The sequence below is a fragment of the Coloeus monedula genome (genome assembly GCF_965178545.1).
Source record: "Coloeus monedula genome assembly, chromosome: 3".
Lineage (NCBI taxonomy): Eukaryota > Metazoa > Chordata > Aves > Passeriformes > Corvidae > Coloeus > Coloeus monedula.
The window spans coordinates 104,477,761-104,495,810 of NC_138783.1; the positions used below are offsets into that span (position 1 = coordinate 104,477,761).

At 38.7% G+C, this 18,050-nt stretch overlaps 1 protein-coding gene across 2 annotated transcripts in view; it reads right to left on the minus strand.

The window, feature by feature from the left end:
• Positions 1-18,050, minus strand: part of SH3KBP1 (SH3 domain containing kinase binding protein 1) — a 213,199-nt gene that overhangs the window by 29,657 nt on the left and 165,492 nt on the right. For both annotated transcript variants that reach the window (XM_082279426.1, XM_082279425.1), the window contains 2 exons: positions 6,038-6,139; positions 2,045-2,096 (listed from right to left, as the gene is read on the minus strand). In XM_082279426.1, coding sequence (XP_082135552.1) covers positions 2,045-2,096; positions 6,038-6,139 — 154 coding nt within the window. The remainder of the gene's footprint in view (positions 1-2,044; positions 2,097-6,037; positions 6,140-18,050) is intronic.

Here is an 18,050-nt window from a genome sequence, read left to right on the forward strand (position 1 = left end):
ATGGCCCTGCCAGTTTACTGCTGTGGAGATTAAAAACTTCGATCTCTACTATAATATAGACACTTCTTTACACATATGCCACTTGTACTACAAAGATCAGTTCTAATTCTGTGTTTTGATTTTATCCTTGGCACCAGAAGATACTAATATTTAATTATTCAGGCTGCAACTGACAGTTTCAAATTTATTCATCACCCTGTGACTGGTCAAATATGCAGAAGCATTACTGGAAGTTGTTACCTACTATCAACAATAAGACCTGACATGGAGATGTATAATCTCAGTGAAGAAATGATTTGACAAAGTAGAGGATGTCAGGATGGTAATAAACATAGGATGATTTTCAGCTCTAAATATTTATCAGAAGAACTCTTGTGCCTGATCAGCCAGGACTTGTCAAAAACTGAGTATGAAAAGAAAGAACTGCAATAGTCTTAGCTTTGACATAGACTTAGATGGCCTTCTGAAAATAGGCACATTATTCTGCTATGGTGACACAGTTAAAGTGTTGTATGTGAGCAGGTACATATTAAAAGTGTTACTCTCTAATTATAGCAATATAAATTGAAAGAAATACAATGTTTTACAGAGTTTTTACAAAACATGTCAGGCTATAACATCAGCTGTCACTAAGACATCGTTGTTATCCAAACACCACTAGATGGCAAAGTCATACTGCTCTCTCTGGACACTGTTACTGATTAAAACCAAATTTGTTTTCTTGAGTCTCAAGACAGAGTGAAGAACAAACCATGGATGTCAATAAGAAACACAAATATTTATGGTCATGATTCTGTAGTCAAAGAACTGCATGAAAAATTCAAACTAGTTAAATTATAGCATATTGATTCACAGTAAATTGTATATCGGTGTAACTTGCACTTCTACTAGGAGCTTAAGTCTGTAGGAGAGGAAAATTTACTTTTCAAAGCATCAAAACCTGAAACAAATCACAGTAACAAGAAAACTATCTGGAGAGATTGGACATACTTGTTTTGGTTTTTAATGCGTGCCAGCAGTGGGGGAAGCGACAGTGCTGCTGCAGAGTTTTACAAACTGACTGGACTAAAGGGATTAAAGAATTCCAGCCATAGTTATGTTTCCACCACAACTGCAATCCAAATGAAAACTCTGAGAACATCTCCTGCTTTGTGATTTGTATTTTTACATGAGTGGAACCGGAATTCGGTTTCCGAGTTCAGAACTATCGAGTGTGTAGATACTTTAACTGTTTCTAAGTTTCATGATAAAAATAAATCATGCAGGCACTTTTGAAAATTAGTATCAAGAGGTCATTTTAAAATTAAAAACGCAAGTAAATTCGGCTCTAGTATCTACACACAATTCAGTCTAAGATATCACAAAATCAATTTTGCTAGCACTCATCTGTTCAGAAAACGGAATCAGCCCCTTAATACATTTGCAACACTTATATCTTCATAACATTCAGGGTAACTCCTTTTAGCTTCATACTTAGGGCTATAAAGGTATTGAAAACAAAGAATCTATGGCCTAGAACCTGGAACAGCCAGGCACATCCAGCATTCATGCAGATCTGCAAGACTTAGATTGCAGCTCAGAGGAGGCCACTGTATGACACTATTTTACAGACATGATAAAAGGCTCTGTGTCTCTAGAATAAATCAGATCTGAAGTGAATGCAGTTTCCTCCTGCAGGTACTATCAGACTCCACATACTGTGTGTGTCTGTACTGCAGACATAAACACAATCATTTTCAGTCAAGAAAAAGAACCAAAGAAATTTGAAAAATTGAAGTATCACACTTGCTCTGACTTAACATGTTTGAGGGGCAGTACAGGTTATTTTAAAATGGTATAGATGGTTGATTGCAATACATTTATAAAGCACACCACAGTCTTTCAGGGTTACCAACTATTTGCAATTTGATTGCAATTTATTAGTTGTTGTCTAGACACCTGCATATCAATTTTGATACAGATGAATTCTATATAAATTTGAATACACCTAATTTCGATTGAGATGTGCTCACTGACGTGCTGTACAAAATCAACTGCTCTTTACCTGATCCTTGTTTGATGACAGGAGCTGATGGAGGTGGTGGTTTCTTCGGTCTCTAAAATTTAATAACAGAAGAAAACAGATTGCTTCAAAAGGCCCGTAAATCTCATTCATACAGAGGCTGGAGTTAATAATAAAGTGCTTGACATTAATAATTACAAGTCATGAGACTACAGATCTGTCACATATTTCTCCTGAAATAACTTCATTAAAATGAATTTGAAGAGAGAAAATAGCATTGACAAATAAAATATCATTTTTATACTTTTGCAATTGAAATGTCCTGCTGAGGGGTTAAAAAAGTTCATTTTATGTACCTTAAGACTGGAGGAATACATGACCTTTGGTCTAATGAAGAAGTCTATTTCCTTAAAATTTAACCTTGTAAATATTCTTACCCATTTGGGGAAAAAAAAAAAAAGCAAACACAAAGAAACTGTCAGATACATGTGACAAAATCTGAGGTATTTTCAGACCCATAAATGAGGAAAAAGTGCAGAACCCAGGAAATACAGCAAATGCTACATTTTATTCACTTACTGCCATATGTTTAGAGTTCCACGTGTGAAAGATCAGAATTTTAGATGTTTGGTGAAGTGAAACAAATAATTCCAACTAATCTGTCCTTTTTTTTACTTATACATTCTCTGTTATGACAATTTTCCTAATAGAGATGTAATGGTAAGACTGAGAAATATGACCACCAATGGTTCTGGAAGTGCCAAAACAATTTCTTTTCACATGCAGGCTGGGGGAGCGATGGCTTTTCTTCTGTGCTGATGTGTGTGAATGCAGACACAGCACACGGGCAGTCACCATATGCATGCTGGAATGAGTAAAAAGCCAAATGGAGCATGATGCTAGATCGAATGACATACTTCATCTCTCACTTTAAAAAAGCCCCAACAAACTATCAAGATTATTGAAAGCAAATTCTAATCAAAAAAACACTTTTTTTTTTTCATATGTCCATCCTTTTTTTCTGAGAAGGACCTTCTTTCCTTTGCTACAGATAGATCACAATCACTTTCACTACATTGCTCCTATGTAGCAATGTCCATTGTCTTGTGGAACAAATGTGGAATAAAATTATTTTTCCAGATACGCACAGCTTTGCCAAACTTTAATCAGCCATTTAGGCTAATATTTTCTCTCAAACTCTTATTGATCCCTTCCCTTCCCCCAATTATTTTCTATCTGCGACAGCTTTTGAGAAAGATCAGTCGCTTTGTTCACTTGCAGTAATTAGTTCAGTGTCTGTCCTAGAACTCTCAGATCTTGGTCTCAGTGTTGAAAGAGAGCAGGTTTGCTGTGAAGGCTGAATGCTTGCCACATGCCCTTCCAAGGGATCTCTCTCAAATCTAGCAAATGTTTCATTTCTGGAGAAAAAAAATACCAGTTTTTGCACAGACTGGGTAAGCCTAACATCTTGAATCTCGGAGTTGTTATCCAGCAACCTTCAAGTTTCTTCTACCACCTTACCCTGACCAGACCACCTGCTGTCATCAACCTGAGAAAGCTGTGGCCAAGAGTTCAGGAGGTCAGAACGATCTTCTCCAGACTGGCTGCCATGGGCCATTGTCCACGAACAGTGAGTCCCTTAAATTCTCATAAACAATTCCACAAATATTTGGGCAATGTGGTTTAAGGTTTAAATGCAGTAAAGTGAAGAAAAATTTGGAAAGGAAATGAGACAGAGACAGGAGTTCTGTTGATAATGGCTGCAGAGTGAAATAGTTGATGCTGAGGATCCAACAGCACAATATAGGCATTTGGGGTTTTATTGTGGAGTGGTGTGAGACTGATCCCATTGACTGTCCATACATCAGCAGCTGGAATCTAAGAGATGCACTGCCTTAGCACATCCTTTGGCTTAGATCTCAGCTGTAAGGAGTCTAGGTTATGTCCCCTGAGATGTGTCTTCCAAAGCATAACAAGTGCAGATGGACAAGTGACAGATTCACTACAAAGTCATTCCTGATTAAAACTAAAGCACTTATGTAGACAGACACAAAAGAGAAAGAGTCCTACGGTTCATTTGACAAAGTGGCTTTAACTGAAAGCTGAAGATGGCAATGCATTGTTTCAAAAAGGCAGACCAAGGTCAGAAAGGGTGTAGTGTGAAAGGGCCTTAAAAGACTCCTTAGGGAAACATGGAGAAGCAAGGATTTACAAGGGTCTGTGGCTGGATGAGGTAACTGAGAAGGTGATGGAGACAGACTAGAAATTAAGACAGCAGAAAGGACTGGTTGGACAAGAAGAGAACAGAACTACAGAGCAGGGACAAAGAGTAAAAGGGGAGAGGAAAAAAGCTGTATAAAGAAATTTGGTGTAGGGATAGAAAGTAAATCCAGATGGTGATTTGGACTCATGTATTGAGCTCAGGGAAGAAGCCTGTAATGGAGACCACCTGGGAGATGGAGATTGGGACTAGGCACCTAATAGAAAAGGCCTGGAACAAATAGGCATGTGTGGTAAAGAGTCAGGCTTGGAAAATTGGGGACTGAACAAGGAGAAGGGAAGAGATCCCAAGCTTTTTTTGAGCAGTCAGAAGAACTACTGCAACAAATACTTTCAGACCATGGGATGGAATCCAAGGTTTCTGGATCACATCAGAAAATACCTGAAAAAATCACTGGTAAAGTATTTATCTCCTTCCCTTTTAGCACTGATTCAAGCAAAGACAGACGGTCTATAGTCCTACCAGTTACTTACGCAAGTGGCCAGATCTGTGGCATTTCAAAAATTAATAAAATTTTATTCTCCACAGTTAGAGCAAACCTAGCTGCAATTTCCAAGTGTCTGAATATCTAATTTACTCAACAAGTTATACACAATTGTACTCTAAAAATCACTTTAAAGATGCATAATTTTAAAGTTCAAAAAGATGGAATAATTACACCACAAAAACTGGATACCGGTAAAGATTTTTTTCTTCTATAATAGGCTCACTGTGTCTTCAGGTTTTTGATTTCTGCCTCTTCCAGAAATCACCTTCTTTTATTTTTAGGCCTAAAGCCAGGATATCCACTCTGCTGTGGAATTGCCTTTTCATCTCCCACAGTTTTTGCTGCTCTTCTACTTTAATTTTCAATAATTATCATGTTAGCCTCTGTCAGTTGTTTAATACTTGCTTTATTAAGCCTTCCAAGTTATTTAAGTTTTGCCTTCGGCATCCAATTTTACTGCCAAAGAGTGAAGCTGGGCATCAGAAAGTTTTGGTTTTATCACAGAAGGCTTACACTGTCACTGTGAAATACTCATCAAAAGTCTGATTGCAAGCTTGTAATATCCCACTGATGACTCAAAAGGTTCCTAAAAATGGAATGAACTTTTGGGGGAAGTAATCCATTCCTTTATTCCAAGAAACCACAAGATTTCTAAATATTGTCTGGCAAATAACAGTGCCATCTTTTTTAAATAAATAGGAGCTGAAAAAACTTCTGCATTGATTTTATACCTTCTTTTTCAGTAATTCTGAGAGGTAAAGAAATTTGCCTCTGAGATACCAAAAGCTTATTATTTTTCAAATTTCATAGTTAAAATCTCACCCTTTTTGCTCTGGAACAGTGCTTGACTGCTACCCATCAGCATGCAGGTGATACTCTAACTTTCTATATTCCACCACAAAAACAATGGAGAAGAGTTAAGAATTATGGATATTGTTGCATCACATGATGCAGTCCTGGGACCTCCAGTTCCTGTCTCTCTGAAACTTGCAGGACCCAGGGACAGAGGGCTTTCAGAGCAGCATAGTGGATGTGGGGTGACTAGATGGGTAAATCAAACCCTTCAAGGAAACTCCATAATATGACTTTTCATGCCACACATCTTTTTCATGAATTCTTTCTAACCCAGGAATTTTTTTCCTTTATGGTTTCATGTTATGAGATTAGAAGTCAAACTTTGTCAAAATTACATATCTGAAAGAGGATTTCTTTCAACTCTACTTTCGTTCTGTATTTTCAAGTGAAAATGAAAGAATATATTGCTTACCTCTTTTTCAAAATCTGAAGGAAGTAGCTTGACAAAGTTATCTGGAAAGACACCTCGTCTGCCATTGAGTTCTCCTTCCCACCAACCCACATCAATGCAATCCTACAAAACAGTAAAATAAAATGAACACCACAATGTCCTTGTGCACTGAACAGATTTGTGAGCTGAAGTACTCTTTTGCATAATGTCTTGCCTGTTTGCTAGAATATGACAATTTGCTGGAGTGCCAGGTTAACAGGGTAATCTATCAGATTAAAACTTCAATAACCATCCTGCATTTCATTATCACACAGAGAAGCTAGGAAAGTACAATGAACATGCTGTAAGAGCTCAAGACCCTGTCTGTGTCTAAAACAAAATGCTAGTTCACCATTTGATCTATTAAACAAGTCAGCATTTTGAGCATGCATGACTCTATGTCTCTCTGACTTCATTCTGCAGAAAGACAATAACTTAATTAAACCTCATACATCAAGAGATAAAAAAGCTCCCTTATTTCCCATACTTTCAAAAAAAGCTTGACACATTAGAATTATTAAATTCCATCACATTCCAATTAATAAGGCATTATACACCTGATTAATATCAGGCATCACCTTCTTTTTCTGCAGCATTTCTGACCAGCACAATGCAGAGTGTTTAGCAAAACAATGTACAGATAAATAAGTGAATAAGCAACATCAGTGAGTCTAAATGATAAAAAAAAGTACAGTTATTTTTGTTATGAATAATAATAGCAACAGAAGCCACCTTTTAGAGAAGGTTGAAATTGTTCCTTAAGTCCTCAGTGCTCCATATTCACTTTTTTTAATGTATGTGTTTGCTACATAGAACAACACTTCCTGTTGAGATTTTCCACATGCTTTTTTCCTGAAAGCTCAAGCCGAAACAGCTCAGCTGTTTTCCAAAACACAAATACAGGAAAGTCCCCCATTGTCTGCTCAGTCTTAAAACCACTTCAGCCAATTTTTGCAGTTGGCTCAACATCAGGCTGGCCAACCTTTCCTGATTTCCATAAAATCATTTGTTTCAGCTGCTAAATGGATGACAGAACAATGCAGGTTAATTTAGTGAAGTGTACTTAGTACCAAGTCTTAAAAATATTGTTCACAATGACAGTGCTTGTTGGTATTTTTCTGTAAGTTACAATAGACAATCACTGAATGATATTTGAGAGAAAACTGACTAGCATTAAACATGATTGCTTTTATGCTTTGAGGGTGGTTTTTAGTTACTTTTCTGTTCTAGACTCTTTATTTAGCTTATTTGGTCTCCTGAGTATGTGCTAACTAAACACACCAGCTAAAGAGCCTGGTTTCTTACATCATCTCTGTTTTGGTGTGTTTGGCTTTTTCCCCTCTCCTATCTCAGTATTTTTCTTTGATGTAATGCAGGCACTAAACAATCCTTTCATTATTTTTTTGATAATTTTTTCTCATGCCTAATCTTTGCTTTTCTGTATTCTCTCTTCTCTTTAGCAGGGTGGCTTCCACCAAGGGAGGATATTTTCTAGGCCTTCCCGCAGTTATTCAGGAGGTATTTACAGGCTCTGTAAAACCTTTGTTAGTGAGCAGGGCTGATTCTTGACCAGCTGATGTTTTCAAAACATCTGCTGAGTATCTCCAGGGCTGTCAAAGGCTCCATGAAGGACCAAGATAATCAGCCAGTCACACATGGCACGGGCAGGCACTGTGCAGGATTCTCCTCTCGCTGCGGAGCCAGCACCCCTCATTGCTGGTGTGAAGGCGCTCTCCCACACGGCTCTATCTACGTGCACAGCCTAATAATCCATGCACTCAACTGTTCTATCACATGGTGTGTTTTATAACGCCCTCCGCCCCTACACCGTTAATCTAAAATTGCCTAAACATTTATGACCCAATTTAGATTTTGCAAAATATTAAGAATAATTCAAGCACCCAGAGGTGAAAAGCTTACGCTTCAACTGATTGCACAGCTTTGTGCTAGCTAATAATCCTGACTGAACAGCACAAGACATCACATATATTCTTTTTAGGTCGGATATTTTTATGCTCTTAGGAAACCCAAATATTACTCCTACTTCTTCATTTTATTAACACATGTGAATTTTTTGTTTGATGCTTTTTTTTAAAGCTCATTTGTTTTCATGAAGCTGTTGTTTGTGTCACACATCCATAAATCCCAAACAGCTGCAGATTTGCTTTTTTCCCCCTCTCCAGCTTGTCACTCAGGCTTATGCAGCCAATCACCACGGCAGATTTTCATACAGTAAGTAAATCTCTTTAGGTAGTTTCTCTTTAATTTTCTCATTTACTTCACTTGCAAGAGGAGGCTTATGCATCACTGAAAAAAAGATAAAGAGATTTCAGAAGTTAAAAGCTAGTGAAGAATCTCCATGGTGGTGCCCTCCTGCTACCCACAACTTCAGGCTTGCCATGCCCCCCAGCACCCTCTGGAAGACAGCCTAAGGTGCTGGTAGCAGGTAGGTCTTCACTGTGGGACAAACCAGCACACAAGCACACCTGAGTTACAGCTGCACAAGCTGCCACAAGTACTGACGAAGGGCAGAGCTATGAAGTACAATCAAGGCAGCGTGATCAAAACTATGTGTCTGCTTCTGAACACTGAGCAAAAACCACTCCAATTCTTCCAGATTGCCATCAGCCATGCAATCTTAACCATAGCCTTTTTTAAGATATCTTCATGTGTTCAAGTACAGCAAAATGGCTGTAATTTCAAAATGCAAATTTTATAGAAAAACTGTCAAGCAATCCAGTATCAAGATTCACAAATCTTTATTAATGACCCAAAATTTATTAACAAACTAAATGGATCTCTGCTTTACCTCCATGCTATCTTGTCAAACTCATATAACAATGTAAACAAACAAAAAACAGATGATAAAATATCCCCAAAGTCCTTTGAAAAAAAATGTATGCCAAGTACTAAAAATGCATTTTAGTTTCCTTTAAGAAGAGAAAACCGACAAAATATTTACAAAACTGAAGAGTAAGACATGGCAAAAAAGATACTCCAGGTACTGGAGTTCATCAGGTTAGGTGCTAGCTGGGTCAACATTTAGCTACGGTAAAAATCAGCTCCTACCAAAGCTTAATTCGGAGACTATACCCATGTTCTCGTTGCAGTGACACTGCAATCAAAAACTTCAGAGCGATCCATAGCTGGTTCACATTGCCAGGTCTGCTTTGATTGTTCAGGCAGAGGCAGATTAATGAAACAGGGAAATTAAAAATCTTGAGGGAGATTTTGGTATTTTCTCATTAAAATACAAATCTTGGTTTTATCCTCATTTCCAGTGAAGTAAAATCACAAAGCAGTTTAGGATGAAAATGACCTCCAAGATCATCGAGCCCATCCCAAGCTCTGCCAATTCCACCTCTAAACCATGTCCCTAAGTGCCACATCTACATGACTTCTAAATATTTCTAGGGATGGAGAGTCAATCACTTCCCTCAGCAGCCTGTTCCAGTGCTTGACAACTCCTTTGGTGAAGAAAGTTTTCCTAGTATCTAGTCTAAAACTCCTCTGGCACAACTCGAGGCCTATTGCTTGTAGCTTGGGACAGTCTCACACTGATTATACCACGGCACCTGGAAATGTGGACAGTCACAGAGGAGATGTTCCTGCTATGCTGGGCAGGAACTTGCTGCCATTGCCCTCTGTCCCTTCAGTCACTGTGTCCAGCCAGGCAGAGTGAGGATAGGGAATCCTCCATGTCATGCATTCTGTCTGGCCTCTGTCTGCCCGCTGTCTGCCCGCTGGGCCTGCTCCAGGGGAGGCAGGGTGTGATTCCAGCTGTCACATCCATTTGAAATCCATTCTAATTCCAAGCTCAGCAGTTCCCAAATAAAGGATAAAAAAACCTAAATACACTGGATTTACCAGCAACATTCATTTTGTGCAAAGTATTTGGGCAAAGAATTGGACAAAACATAGTGAGGGGAAAGACTGAGGTGTTAAGGAATTTTTGAGAAGAGATGTTTCAACTTTATAAGAAATAAATATTACACAAAATATAAGGTAGTAAAATGTCAGCCTGGGCTGAAACACTTACATAAGTCAGAGGAAAGGATAAATGTGGGAGAAATGGCAACTACTAGAAAATCAGAATTTAGCTAACTATTGTCAACATGTTGCCAAGAATTTTAAGAGTATGCACAAGTGAACTAAAAAACATCAGTCCTTTTCTTGACGTGAAGAATAAGAAGAACTATTCTTCATGGAAATAGCAGTGAGACATGCAAGCTGTGAATAAAATTGGAAGAGGGAATCATCTGGAGAAAACAGACTTTTTTTTTTCAGAAGGGAATGTTGAAACAACCTCAAAAAAGAAAAAATACAAACCCAAACAAACGGTAAAACAAGAAAGGTAAAAACAGCTCCATTCTGAAACTTACGTCTGTGGTGACTAAAACGGTAGGACCAGAGGAGAGGGAAAGAGAGAGGTATGTGAGTAGACAGACCAGCCAAAAGCCATACAGAGATACTTTAACATAGACAAAGAAAGTTTCCATACAGAGCACCAGATTTATCACACTGTTACTGAATGGAAGTGAAATACAGTGAGATACATAAGTGGTGTTGGCAGCACAAGATCATGGCTTAGACACCTTCTAGCAACTGCAGTGATCCTGTAGCCACTCTCACAGTGACAAAGAAAAGTCATAAAATAGTAGAGTCATGCTTTCTCCTCTTCTGGGTGAAAGAATCATGACATTGCTTGGTCTCTTATGCACACAGTATCCTACATTAAAAGGTTTCTTAGCAGCAGAACTACCGCTCTTGTATTAGAGCAAACACTGTGCTGTTCTTTCTCTTGGTGCTCTCAATTCAACAGGAAAAAAGCAGAAGATGGTGGAGATTGAACAAAAGGCCCCAGCATAAAGCACCTTATGCTCCACAGTCTAAAACATACTCCACTCTGCACAGAAGCAGCTGTACCCAGACAGACACTACTGACTCGACACTGGCCCATGTCATGTCCTGAGCTCAGGAGTCCAGCTGCTCACCAGACAAGAACACAAACTCCCCTTCAGTCAAACACCATCGCTGGTTTTCTTTGATGGTAAAAGAGGTGACAATGGAGGTGGATAAGGCAGAGCTGTCAGTCCTCTGCAGTACCTGATACCACAGTCAAGACCATGAAATGAAAAGACTCAAGTTCATACCTGGCAGGTGACATGTGTCTCTCATGCCAAGTTGTGTCCCAGCTACAAACTTGGTGGTGACTGATTACCCCACTACACAAACATGACTGAACTCTCCCTGCTGGAAATGCTTACAGCTTCACAGCCTTTCCCTCTGCTGCAAGGAGGCCGGAGCTTCATATGCCCCAAAGACACAGGGGGGTTCATATAAAGGTCTCACTCTTAAAAAAACAGACTTGATTATTAGAGATGGGTTTATTTCTGGCCGACACTGCTATTTGCACTCTAGGCCTGAGCCAGATGAAGGGAACATGAGGGAAACCAACACTTTTGCTGAAAATGCAAAGCAGCACTTCTGGTTGTGAACATATTATAATAAAAGTCTACTATTTGTATTTTTTTTCATTATTTTGCCAGGAGTCAATAAAGCATGCAAAATTACTGTAAGTTAAATGTCAGACATGCTCCTGTGTATGTTTTCTTCCAAGTACTGTGCATTATTTTACCCTTTTTTTACTATTTTTTTTTCTTTAAGCCACTTACAGGTGCGTTACTGTATGCTACGAGACTGCTCTTAATCACTCAAATAAAAACCTGTAGCTACTTGGCTCTGGGTTTAATGTTCATTATAATGTGTTCAGAAGCCCACTGGACATGTATCTCGATCATCACTGCAGCCAGCTGCAAGTGCATCAAGATTGTTCTCTCCAGCATTAGCAGCCATCTGATACTGGGAATCTACCAACAGCTGAGGAATTTCTGCAGCTTTACCAAAATACAAGGAAGCCTGAGAGGAAGCAGGCATCCACTGCTGCAACCATGCTTTCCACTTCACTTTAGGGGCAAAGATGTTTTCTGCCTTTTCTTCCAAAGCAGCCAGGCCTTCAAGGCAGCATCCACTCCCCTCCTTGCTACCTTTGGAAGGACTATTTCAGGGAGTGCTGTGGCCCAAGTTCATCTCTCCACTCCCTAATCTATCTTCCAAGCTGCCCCTAGAAAAGAGGGAGGCTTTTGTCAGTATAAGTAAATGAGAGATTTTTTCTATTCCCCAAGGTCACAAAATGAGTAATAAGCTATGTAATTATCTCCTCTCCTATCCATGACTTGAACTGCAGCTGTGTAAACTCTTGAAGAAATACATCTGAAAAAGACCAATCTTCTCATCTGTAAATAGGACTTCTGTTTTTCTGAGGGAGCTGATTGCTGCACAGTCTGGTCCTCTGAACATGATGGTACTTTGCAATACTGCTAAAATATGAAGCTGTAGTTTAGGCATCAACCCACAGTTGCTCGATTTTTCAGCTCTTTGATTACAAGTTTTTGATTCAGAAACATTTCATCATACAGATTTCATCATTACAGCTAGGATAGAAAGCAACACCAAGAACAAGAAAAAGCAAGCCTCCAGAAAAGTATATGTGAAGTGTATACTGTAGTGTCTGTACTGAAATACACCATAATGGTGCAGGGTTGGAAAAAGTAAAATTTTTCTGGAAATCTCCATTAGAAGACATAGTTCCTTACAAAATAATAATAATAAAAATCACATTATTCAGAAAGCCATGAATCCTTCTTATGCTTGCACTGGGAGCTTTCATGTGTCAGCTCTGCTGTGCTGGCGGCCCCCCATTAAATTACTGCTAACCCCTTTGTAAGCATCTCTCCAGAAATCTTTTGACAATAGCTAGCCAACCTCATAATTTAAAGAAAAACAAACCACCTTTAATGCAAACAAAACGTGTCTATTGAACTTTTCAAGACATACACACAGAGATACATGTAACATACAAAGGCTTCTGAATTTGAGGCTTTAAGGCCTCATTGAAAGACAAATCTGGAGGACAAGCTCTCCACCATTCAGCCCACCCATGCAGGGCACCTGTGGGGCCTCCAGGCTTGACTGCAGTGCTGGGGCCAAGAGGTCCCAACTCTCACAAACACTGGAGAAGGTCACTGGACAGGCTCTGTGATTTTCAAACTGTCCTTAAAAACACATCAGATTTTCATTAATACAACTTCGGCATTTGGGGGAAACAACAGAATCATGTTAAATCTGGGTGAAAAAAAGCATTTTAATAATATTAAAATATCTTCCTTTAGAAATTCTTGTTACATTCAGTGTCATGGTGCTGAAACCAAGACAGATCATTTTCAAAATCCAATTTTATTTTAAGAGTTAGAAACTTAATTGATTTTAGAGTCTTCATCAGTTCTCATTAAAGTTGGTAAAATATGTATGAATGAAGGAAAGCATCTCTCTCGAGGCTTACATTACACTCACATTGTGCTACCTAGGACTTCTCCAAATGATCAGTCCAAAATTTGTTAAATTCTGTTAAAGAAAATGGTTATGATTTAGAGCATCTGGTTAGTAATCAAGTACTCCTTGGCAGAAACATGATTTTAAAATCTGTCAATTAGACAGAATGAATCTCAACAACTACCTAATGAGAGAGAATTTAGATAAAAGAGACAGCCCAATGGACAATAAATTCATCTTCTGAAGCAGTCCTGGAGAAAACCCATTTTCCCTTTACATACTTCTTGCAAATACACGCAGATTATGAAATATTGAAAGAAAAGCATGAAAGGAAACCTCTCAGTCTGGCTCTGTTTGGCCCCTAACCCAGGGGGTTATCCTACTCAAATCCTTAACCTATCCAAAAAGCCCCAAGTCCTGCATGGATCCTTCCCAGCTCCTGTCAGTTCTCATGCCCAAGACACACATCTGATGATGCCAGTTGCATCTTTTAAAGCTTAAGGAGTCAAACAGGAAGATTTTTATTTATCCATAAGCTCCAAGGCTCTATTAAGAAATTCCCATGTCAGCATTGTGTGGAAGGAAACAGGAAAGATAGTCAGAAATTAGACATTATTTCAGCTCTGGTTACACTGCTCTGTCCAGGCTGTGGTTTTTACTGGAAGGCACAACAAGAAGACACCTCTCCAGAAGACAAAGTCTGTGCGAAAATTTGCCCCAGTTATTGAACTCTGCAAAAAAGAAACTGGCTGGGAATAATGAATGACCTGCAATACCCAGGATGTTAGAGCAGAGGATCTAACAGAGCAGATGTATTTTTTCTGTTAAATCTGTTTCAGGCTAGGTCTAACCTTTTGACTTTACATTCTGTGACTAAATAGTTTAATCAGTAATGAGGCTAAAAAGCTTTGATGAAATATTTGTACAAACAAGAAGAATTAAGTTGCTTATTGAACAAAACAATCTCTTCTGAGGATTCACTTCATTTGCAATGTTCAGTCAGCAGAATTATCGTGGAGAAATAAATATGTTCCACATCATAAAACTCTAACACTCCAATACTGAAATTAAAACTAAATTAGCCAATGCAAACATGAAAGGTGGTACTAGTAATAGACATAATTTATGCCTCTGATGAGCCAAGATAAAATATTTACGTAATTACATTTTCTGTATTTAGAAAGATTATAAAAACCTAGAACAAAACATTTGAAGGATTATTTAATGCTATTACTACTTAGATGGAAGACATCTTAGGACCAGAGTCCTAATTACAATTACAAATTACTTGGCACTCTGTGTGCATTTTTACTTGCCCTTGAAATAGTTTTCCCTACCCTGAAAAGGTTGGACTTCAGCTAACACCATCAAGCCAGCAGGTGAACCCAACATTCAGAATAAAAGAAAGGATGAAGCTAAGCAGTGAATCTAAAGCCCACACTGTGAGCAATAATCACAGTTATTCAGACACCTCAGCATTTCAGCAATATCTTTTCTAAGTAGAAAAAAAGATTCTTTCCTTTTTTATCTCAAAATATGTCACCTTTTTAGATTAGCTTGGCTGTGTTAAACATACTTACAAACAAAACACCCTTCAAATGATGCAAATCTCAAAGCATTGCATGCATGAGGGATCCTGCCACTTTACCTACATAGCTTGGCATGAACTTACATCTGTCAAAATTCAAATTTGGGACTCCCCATGAACAAAAGAATCCCCTTCTTTTGAAGGCACTGTTGGTTGGTTGTTATTACCACAACTGGTAATAACAAGAACAGGAAAAGAGAACTTCAGTGTGTACTTCAAAAAAATATTATAAATATACTGATGAGATCAGCATTTGCACGCTGGCTGTTCCTCTCTCCCTGGACTAAGCACAGGCTTAACAGCTTATTTAAGTGCTCAGCTCAAACATTTGTGTTTCAGTAATGTTTCTAAAGATACCAATGAAAAGTAAGCTGCACCTGGTACCTGATTAAACATTGTCAGGCTTTGTCTCTACACAGACCTAACTTAATGTTCCACTGCTAATTGCAGTAGCCAAGAAATGCTGCAAGGTATGAATAAGTGTTACAGAAATTATTTATAAACATTTAAAAGTCTCAGCCAAGGACAAGGTTCAAGCAAGAGGAACTACTCCCGGTCTGTTTTCCATAATTTACTGATTATATATAAAATAATTTTAGAAAATGAACACATTTATTTATTTGATCATCAGTGTGCCCACAAGTTTTATATAACTGCTTTAGATCGCTCATTTGAGGAAACACTCATGCTTCCGTGCAATGACACAAGTGTTACCCCAGGCACTTGCTGCTCACATTGGCAGTATGTCAAACTGGGCTCATTTTGCAGGACCTATCCCAGCTGCCATCATTCATGGCATCGTGGCTTGAAACCCAGAAAGAATCCAAACCTCCTGATTCCTATTAGTCAAAACCTACAGGGGAAAGTTTCAGGTCAGAATAAAGCCACCCTACTGCTATGCCAACCTCTCAGCAAGCTGCTGGGGCAGTCCCACTCCTCCATCACCCTTCCCTGCTTATGCCCCTGTGTGTCCTGTGGTTGCCAGATGCGAGGCAGAAGGGCAGGAGAACCATCCCTTTCAGCAGCCACCGACCATCCATCCTGTAAAACTGCACCCTCAGCATGCACAATACGCAAAATAATTTCTTGTATGGAATGAGCAGCGTCGCTACAAGCAGCTTTACCAGAGGAGGAGGCAGGACGTCCTGGGGGAAAAACTGGTGCCAAGGGAAGTAGTGAAGAGTAGGGGACAAGGAACACAGAAAGCAGACTAGGTACAGCTGCTAGGTCTGGCCAAAGATGAATAATTCATGGTATCTCAGGAGCCTTTATCATACTGCTCTTTCTGAGGGAAATATCTATTTATTTCCAGAGGCAAGAAGTAAGTGCCTTTATTGCTTACATGCTTCTCTTTAAACACAAAACATGAAAAAATCTTTCTTAAAGCTATCATAAAAGCCTTCTTAAAGCTGGGCATTATTTAATGCTTACTTATTGTATTCCTTTTAGTTTCTGTATGCAAGATTGCTGCAGAAGTTACAAATGTGCAAAATATCTTATATTAAAACCCCAAAAAAGGGCATCTGCATGTCCAAATATTCAGTGTCAACAAAAGTCCATTCTGCTGCTCTGACAGAAAGCCACTTTTTTTATTTTACTAAACCAGATCATACTTTCCCCTGCATAACCTAAATTTTTTTGCATGGTTATATTAGTAAACTAATTTCTACAAATGAGCTTAAAGCTTGATTTCAGCTGTCAATCAATGAAAAACAAAATTACCTGTCATGAAATATGACTACTTTTTTCCTTTCTTTCATAGGAAGAAAGAGACAATCCTAAACATTATTTTGAAAGAGACAGTCTTAATCTACCACATTTCTGCTTAGAAAATTTCTGTTTTCTCACCAACTAGATGTATTTTAATGACCTCAAGTATTATCACTCTGTTGGTTTGTTCTTCTCCATAGAGGGGGAAAAAGTGAAGATTTCATCTTAATAAGGAAGAATTAGTGATCCTACCTATTAGCTCATATTTAAAGAAAAACTTAATTTCCATAGCCAAGGTTTGCAAAATATGTGTGTGTTGTTTGTAATTAAAGGCATACAGAAAAATTCAGCAATGAACAAAACCCCACAGAAACAATTTCTGGCAACAGAGATTTCTATCCTAATGACTCCACAGCCCAGTAAAATGTTTGACTGAGTATCAGCAAGTGTCCTTCTCTATCACACTGTCTGCTTCCTGCTCCTTCCCCTGCTCATGGCCTCAACTCACTGGCAAGATTCTCGAACATAGCACTTACTAATTTCATCCCTTCAGGAGCCTCCTGCATCCGTTAGAGCAGCTGTTTTCCTTCACAACCCTGCCCAGCTGACTTCGACTTGGCAATCACTCAGCTAAGGAAAGTGCTCTGGACAATTACCTCCTGCACCAGGATGAGCATTTAAAGATGTTGTAAGAGAGAAAAGCAGTAGAATTGTTTTGGCAAAAGGGCCACACTCGACTAACTGCTTAGAAATACAGGCAGGGTTAAATTAACAGCCTTGTGGCTACCCCAAGGATTGGGCAGTATTAAACGCTCTGCATAAGGACAGATTCCACAGGGGCTAACAGAGCACCACTGCAACAGTGACAAAAGGACATGATGAAAGAGACTATCAAGACTGAATCTCATTGAATTGTTTCCTTATACTCTTTGACTCACCTGTAGTTACTTGTCTGTCTTATCACTTGACTGCATATGCTTCAGGGCAGGAACTCACTAAATGTACAGCATTTTGCACCACAAAACTCGCAAATCTCAGAATAAATTATTAACAATAACATCAAAAGCAAATCCAAGCTTTGCAAAAAGTGATTGCCATTATGCTTATTTTTAAAACTAGGTTTGTGGCTCTTTGCTCACCCGGCACAGAAATAAGCTCTACAAATTGGGTTGCCATTAAATATCTGGATTCTCATTAAATATCTAGACCAGATAAACCATCATGTAGGTTTTTCACTAGTGATTATGCTATCGTGTCTTTCATGATACCAATGCACTTACTTCACTAGTACTATTTGAACAGCGT